Source organism: Eucalyptus grandis, chromosome 5, assembly GCF_016545825.1.
Source record: "Eucalyptus grandis isolate ANBG69807.140 chromosome 5, ASM1654582v1, whole genome shotgun sequence".
NCBI lineage: Eukaryota > Viridiplantae > Streptophyta > Magnoliopsida > Myrtales > Myrtaceae > Eucalyptus > Eucalyptus grandis.
The window spans coordinates 57,773,943-57,782,158 of NC_052616.1; the positions used below are offsets into that span (position 1 = coordinate 57,773,943).

The 8,216-nt window shown below is 36.3% G+C and overlaps 1 protein-coding gene across 1 annotated transcript; it reads right to left on the reverse strand.

The window, feature by feature from the left end:
- Positions 1-6,924: 6,924 nt before the first annotated feature.
- LOC120293268 lies at positions 6,925-7,512 on the reverse strand. The gene has a single exon (XM_039312313.1). The coding sequence runs from the start codon at positions 7,398-7,400 to the stop codon at positions 7,035-7,037; it is 366 nt and encodes a 121-aa protein (XP_039168247.1). The 5' UTR covers positions 7,401-7,512; the 3' UTR covers positions 6,925-7,034.
- Positions 7,513-8,216: the final 704 nt, after the last annotated feature.

Below are 8,216 nucleotides of genomic sequence, written 5' to 3' on the forward strand. Positions count from 1 at the left end.
CCGCATTAAAGTGTGTTAAAACCCCGATGGGAAACTACGAGGTTTCTTGGACGCTTGGGTTTGCCGTTGTTTTCAAGTTGAAATTGGACTTTTATTTATGCACAAGATATTTTGGTGAAGTCAGTTTCAACGTGGGTTCATGACATATAAATTCTTCAAGAGGCGGTTTTTGCTTTTCAGTTGTTCTGTAGCAATACAAAAGAAGTCCACAAGCTGTTTGAATATCAAAGCTTCTTCTTCAAAGATTTCACTCGGTGAGTTGTGCAGTACATCCAATTTGGATTGCTTGTCTCAAGGAAGGCATGAGTGTTTAGAAGCAGTGAGGTTAATTATCCGTGAATTACTTTATCAAGTAATTACACAAGACACAATATCGTGTACTAGAACTGTGAAACAGCTGAGCAGTTGAGCGATTGTAACTCTATAAGTCTCCAAGTGATTATTAGATCTTTCACAGTCATCTCCCCGTGTGATCAAACTGAAGTAAAGGAAGAAACCACGACACTATGATTTATCCTTGCTAGTTACAAGTATGTCTTTAAATGAAAATGATATCTCCCCCAATCAAATCATTTGCAGCATTAGCACCAATGTTGTGTAAAAGTACATTTTCACAAACCATATGAATTATAGGAGATTATGTAACCACTTCTATAAAAATCGTCATATATCAGAAAATATAAACCCAAACCTATGGCTTGTCCCAGGTACATTGTGCACAAAAAGAACAAAAGAATGAGAAAAGGATGAGAAAACTTCTTTTAGATGGCCTCTGGAATACTTTGCAAAGCTGGTCTCCATGAACGATGACCACCAAAACCCGACCGACGATGATCGGAAGCGTTCTTGTTAATCAGAAGAGGCAAGACTTGCTCTAGAGACAGTCCTTGAGCCTTGATTTTCTCCACCAACTTCTCTAGGTCCTCCTTACTGATCTTGATCTTGATCTTTCTCCTGCGTGAAGAAGAAGAAACTCTCTTTCCATCAGCATCATCAAGAAGCCTCTTGCTTGCTCCTCCCTCGTTAAACAGCGCGTTCCCATCATCACCAGCCCAGATCATGGATGATGATGATGAAGACTCAGCTCTGCAACAGTTTCCCATTCTTGAAACACCAGCAATATGTCAGCTTGTGGTGAGAGAAGATTGAAGCGATGTTGAATAATTTATGGTGCTCGATTTGGGTGAATGTGAGCGTTTATGGATATATATATGTGTGGGTGGCGAAGGAGAAGAACAGAAATGTCCAGATTTGGCTGTGGAGAGTGGATAAAGATGGAAAAAGAGTAAGCAAATGAAAGGGATATATGTGTGTGGGTGGCGAAGGCGAAGAATAGAAAGGTCCAGATTTGGTTATGGGGAGTGGATAAAGATGGAGAAAGAGTAAGCAAATGAGAGAGAGATTGTGATCCTTGAGACTCCATGCACCATAAAAACCGGAGCACTCCCCATTTCCTCAACAAATTCAAATCATTATATAACGGTACAGCTTGATATTTGAATATTCTAACACTCTTCTTTGAATATATGCTAAATTTCGACTTAAGAAGAATCGCATAAATATATAATAAAAGAACTAAATACTGATCAAGATTCATGACTTGGTTATGGATAAATATGTGTGTGTGGGTGGCGAAGGAGACGAAGAGAAAGGTCCAGATTCATGACTCGGTCATGGAGAGAGGACAAAGATTGAGAAAGAGTAAGCAAATAAGAGAGAGAGAGAGAGAGAGAGAGAGAGAGAGAGAGAGAGAGAGGGAGAGAGGTGACACGTAAGACGATGGGACCCACCCGGGATGACTTTTTTGACTGACAAATCATATATCTTCCCATTCACGAGCATGAGCTCCTTGTCTATGTTCAAAAACTATAAAATAATATATTTGCAAACTATTTTTTGATGTGGTATTAGCCCTCAGCCTAGAGTATAACCCTATTTAGGAAATGATGCCAAAATTTAAAAAATAAAATAAAAAAATCAAGTGATGTTATGTTGGGAAAGAGATGAATCTAGAAGTTGACTAGTGATCGGATGAGGAAGTTGCACCAAACCTTGTGATTATTTGACGTAAGGCAATAGCGCGTTTGATTCTTGGACATAGTCTACACTTCTTATGCTGCGTTTCACCTTGATTTACCCTGTTAAATAAACCGTACATTAAGTTATCATCCATCCAATAATTATTGATAATCCAATATTAATAAATCACCTATTAATCTCTAATTCTCAAATTTAGAAAATTCATATTCTCAAAATTCCTTGATCGCTCTCTTGATCTAACTAGCCCGAAGTCACCAGCACTGTACCCCTACCATTAGCGTTAATGTTAGCACTTGTCCGCTTGCAGTCGTAACTATCATCGGCTTTGGTGTTGTCTCGTCTGCCCTTGCTTTGAGACTCCATAGATGCATCTCTCTTTTGGCTTCGCTCTCTAGATCTCGTCTGCCTTGCATGATATCAAACTCGACCTCAATCATGGAGAGAGAGAGAGAGTTAGCGGTCCTTAGAGTTAACTCTAACTTGATTCGCTAATGAAAAAGGATTTATGTCTAACTATTTTTGTAAATGATGAAATTTGTGTCATTGTAGGTGATATAAATGATCACTTTTTTGGAAATTTCTATCATGAAACAAACACATCCTTAATTAAGTTTAAGTTGGAAAATAAATACTTAACACTAATAATTTATTATCTGTATTTCTTTCTTTATAATATCAATATATCAACTGTTACATATTGAGTATACAAAGAATTTGGAAGCAAACCGCTAGAGGAGGCTCATTCCAAGTGCTCAGGCCAAGCCAAATTAGCATGGTTTGATACGTCTGCTGAACCAAGCTATCTCAGCCGAATTGGGGGTGTGAAATGCAAAGGAAATGGCATCTTTTTTATTTATTTATTATTTTTTTGGGAGTTTTGACACAAAGTGAATGTGAACTTGAATTTGTGAAGGAATCTTTGTCACAAACTTGAATTTTCTCTTCCGCTTTCACTTGCACGGGTGACTTTCTTTGCATAGTGATTTTTTTATGTTTCGATTTTTTGAATATCTGATTAATTTCACAAGCAAAATAGAGTGCTCTATTAATATCTCACCGAGTCCGTCGATCTCTCCTTGTTGAACATCATCAGGTAATGTCCTTTCTTTTCATTTATTTATTTATTTTTAGGCTGGGCTGTTCTTTATTGGTGAATGCCGTTCAAACTGAGTTGCATACATAAGTTAGCAATTAATTTATGTCCATATGTTCCGTGACCATCAATTTTCTACATTATTGTTGCTAAAACTGGGACTCGATTTTACTATCACCATCGTAATCAACAAAACGAACTTTTCTTCAACCATTGAAATTGTTAATACTTAATTCCTTATTTAAACATGTCAATTTAAATTCACGCGAAAAGAAATTATCTATATAATTAAAATGTCAAGATCCAATAGTCGGGGTCTTTTTATTATTATTATTTATTCAATTCCCTTGCTAGCAATATTAGACAGAGAATGAATTAAGCCCACGGGAAGTATGAGAATGCTGTGATTTAAGCCCCTAGAAAAATTGATGGAATTAGTTAAACAACCATATGTATTATGTCATGTGATCTAAGTCAAAGAGAGTGAATTAAGCCATGAAGTATACGTTGATATGTACCACCATAAAACCTCAACATCGAATTTGTAAATGGGAATCGACTCTTCAGTGAAAAAGAACAAAAAAAATGGCCATGGATTTTCAACTTTTTAAGGAAGTAGAAAATTGTCGGCTGGCCAGTTACGGAAAAGATTGAAAGGGAGGAGGAGATTTACAAAGAGAAGATACTAAAAACCATCTTCATTTCACATCTTTACCACTTTGCATTCTATAGTTTTGGTAATACATGTTTGTTGTTGAGGATCAGATTTCAGCACTTAGAAAGACCAAACTATACCTATCTGAAAGACAATCCTTTTTCCAATTCCGCACATGCCCTAACGCCCCCATTTGCAAACAAACCCTATTCTTCTCGCCACCATGTCTGCGTCTGACCTTTGACTCCACATCGTCCTCGTCCCTAGTGGCATTGCCATCTCCAGCAGCTTCCCTTCTAGACAAGAGCTCCCTCACATTTTGGACATCTACCGAAATCCCTAGTGTTAACCCAATTTTCAGCATATATTTTTGTTGGATGGTTTTCTGCTGGAAATTGGGCTTTGGTGAACGTTACTGTAGATTGTGCAGATCACGTCGGTCCAGCAGGGGCACTTATCACTAGCTCTGTGGATACTGTCCACCATCGTTTCTAACTTTTGATGCTTGAAATTTAAGTATTTATCTATTCGTGACTATTAATCTTATCTAATTAATTATACTAAAAATAGATTTTTTTTTTTTGGACATTTAACGTTTTTAATTTATTGAGAAGGAGTCTTTCTTTTTCCAAATAAAAGTTCATAAGTTTTTTCAAGTAGTAAAAGAGGTCTTAGAAGAATTAGTACGTTTAAAATTAATGAGATGAATCTTTCATCTACAAATAGAAATTTAAATATTTTTTTAATTCAAAGAAAAAGCTTGAGAAATATTATTAAAATCTCCAACTTAAATTACAAATATCCTATTATGTGAATTTTAATTCTGTAAGTGGAACTAGGAATAAAGGTTATATGATAGAAAAAATTATCTCAACACATATGTACACCCATCATGTTTCATGATGTATGCTAAGGGAAGTTAATTAGGCTATGTGCAATAGTATCTATTATTTTCTATCATTTGATTTGAATATGTATGAGTGCGCAATAAATCACTACATACATAGCATATAACTTCTTGTTTTTTGATATCCATGTGTTTTAATTATGTGGATTGAGTTAGGTATGAAATAGGTATGAGTCGGACCGAGTATGGATTTCCGAATTTGTATTGCATATAAATGGATCGAAACTAGTTAAATGAGTCAATTTGAGTAATAATTAAGTTTACAAATGGTCATACTATGATTTTTAATAATCTAATTACATAAATTAATAATAAAAAGCTGACTCAAATAATGAATATTTAATAAATTATTAAATAGCTTTTAATATATCGATATTTAAATTAATCAAATTTCAGTAAATTTATTAATAAGTGATTTGTAGCTTCTCAAAACCTGCTCAAGCATACTATTTTGCCATCGTGCTTTTATGACAAAAGATTATAAATAAAAATACAAACATTCAAGCACGACTAATGAAACATCAACAGTCCAGTAGAGAATTTTTCCAACAAATCGAAATAAAAAATAACTTCTTAATATTCCGAGCATCATCTTAGGCGATCGGAAGTGTTTTTACAAGGAAAAGTACATCGGAAGTCGTAAATCTTGGGTAAGAAATCAAAGAAATTGCAGGACTCGAACACAAAGTAGGAAAAGTTCATAGCCACTTCTAGAGAATTGACAAAGCGGAGAATTTAATGCTAAGTAAGAACATGGAAAGCCAAAATTGACCGAAATAGCTGAAACATCCAAGTTCATGTGAATGGAATTTCCGGAAAATAGACTGTTGGTGTGGACAAGAGAAGGAAAATTACAGTTTTCCCATTTTATACATTTGAGAGATGTCTCAAATTTACATCAAGCCCACAAATTTTTCGTTTGGTTGAACCTGTATTGAATGGAAATCAAGAGTGCTATCCATCCAAAAGTAGAGGAGATAACAGAGGATGGTAAAGGAATTATGGCCTGAGATATGAGTGTTTGACATTAGGTTTTGCACCAATAGACTGAAAGCAGGCTCAATGCTAATGCAGATCCATGGATCAGTTCTTTCAGCCTTTAACTGGTTGAAGAAATGGAAATGACTTTGCTTTTGCTCAATTGGCTTATTCAAATGGTTAATGGTTGAGATGATCTTTTTCTTTTCTTTCTTTCTTTCCCCAACACGGTACAGTCATTTTTTTTTTGGTAAAGAGTACAGTCATTAGATCTCAGAGTTCGTAAGATTCAAAGTATTGTTGTACAAGATTATTTTGCAAGCTGCCACCTCACAACACGATGAACAACCAATGCAATATATGAGGCCCAGACGGACCACCATTCCTGAGCCATCGCTCCATCGAAAAACACCTTATGACCACCTCTGCCTTCGTGGGATAGCTACTGATATCGCCTCCTCATCATGCCTCATTCCCATGAAATCACCTGCAACTTCTGCCATTATCTCCATTGTTAATATGTCTCGAGCTTTTAGCCTGATATACGACACCATACCCGCATCAAAAGTATGTCAAAGCCCCAATAGGAAAGTATGAGGTTTCTTGGACGCTTGGATATGCCGTTGTTTCCAAGTTCAAATTGGACTTTTATTTATGCGCAAGATATTTTGGTGAAGTAGGTTCCAACGTGGGTTCATGACATAGATTCTTCAAGAGGCAGTTTTTGCTTTTCAGTTTTTCTGTAGCAGCACAAAAAAAGTCCATAAGCTGTTTGAATATCAAAGCTTCTTCTTCAAGGGTTTCACTCGGTGATTCGTGCAGTACATCCAATTTGGATTGCTGGTCTCAAGGAAGGTGTGAGCGTTTGGAAGTGGCCAGGTGATTATCTGTGATTTACTGTATTGTGTAATAATTACACAGGATTAGACACCGTGGATTTGTGCGTTACTAGAACCATGAAATAGCTGAGCAGTTGAGTGATGGTAACTTTGTAATTCTCTAAGTGATTATTAGATCTTTTACAGCTGGATCTCCTTGTAGATTATGTACTAACACTCAATCGAGCTGAAGCAAAGGAAGAAACCACAACACTACGATTTATCCCTTCTAGTTACAAGGATAAGTCTTTAAATGCAAATAAATATCCCCCCAATCAAATCATGTGTAGCATTAGCACATATATTGCGTCAAAGTACATTTTCACAGACCAGACATAACCTGATACTAGATTGGATCATGTACCTACTTCTATAAAAATTGTCATATATCCCAAAAAAAAAAAAAAAGATAACAAAACCTATTCTTTGATCCCATGTACATACAAAGAACAAAGGAATGAGAAAAGGATGATAAAACTTCTTTTAGATGGCCTCCGGAATACTTTGCAAAGCTGGCCTCCATGATCGATGACTGCCATTCTTTGCGAAACCTGATCCATGACAATTGAAAGTGTTCTTGTTAATCAGAAGAGGCAGGACTTCCTCTAAAGACAGTTCTTGAGCTTCCATTTTCTGCACCAACTTCTCTAGCTCCTCCTTACTGATCTTGATCTTAATCTCTCTCCTGCGTGAAGAAGAAGAAGAAGAAGAAGAAGAAACTCTCTGTCCATCAGCACCATCGAGAAGCCTCTTGCCTTCTCCTGCATCTTTAAGCAGCGAGTTCCAATCATCACCAGCCCAGATCATGGATGATGATGATGAAGACTCAGCTCTGCAACAGTTTCCCATTCTTGAAATACAAGCAAAATGTCAGCTTGTGGTGAGAGAAGATTGAAGCAATGTTGAATAAGTTATCGTGCTCTATTTGGGTGAATGTGTGCATTTATGGATAAATATGTGTGTGTGGGTGGCGAAGGAGAAGAAGAGAAAGGTCCAGATTCGTGACTTGGTTATGGAGAGAGGATAAAGATGAAGAAAGAGTAAGCAAATAAGAGAGAGAGAGAGAGAGAGAGAGAGAGAGGTGACACGTAAGACGATGGGACCCACCTGGGATGACTTTTTTGACTGACAAATCATATATCTTCTCATTCACGAGCATGACAACGTCAACGGCTGAGCTACTAAACAGGCTTGAAGCTCGAGCTCCTTGTCTATGTTCTAAAACTATAAAATAATATATTTGCAAACTATTTTCTAGATGGCTAGACAAGTTTTGATGTGGTTATAGCCTTCAGCCTAGAGTATAACCCTATTTAGGAAATGATGCCAAAATAAAAATAAAAAATCATGTGATGTTATGTTGGGAAAGAGATGAATCTAGAAGTTCACTTGTGATCGGATGAGGAAGTTGCACCAAACCTTGTGATTATTGGACATAATCTAGGCGATAGCGCGTTTGATTCTCGGACATAGTCTACACTTCTTATGCTGCCTTTCGCTTTGATTTACCCCGTTAAATAAATCATACATTAAGTTATCATTCATTCAATTATTATTGATAATTTAATATTACTAAATCACATATGAAACTCTAGTTCTCAAATTTAGAAAATTCATATTCTCAAAATTCCTTGATTGCTCTCTCGCAATCTAACTAGCCTGAAG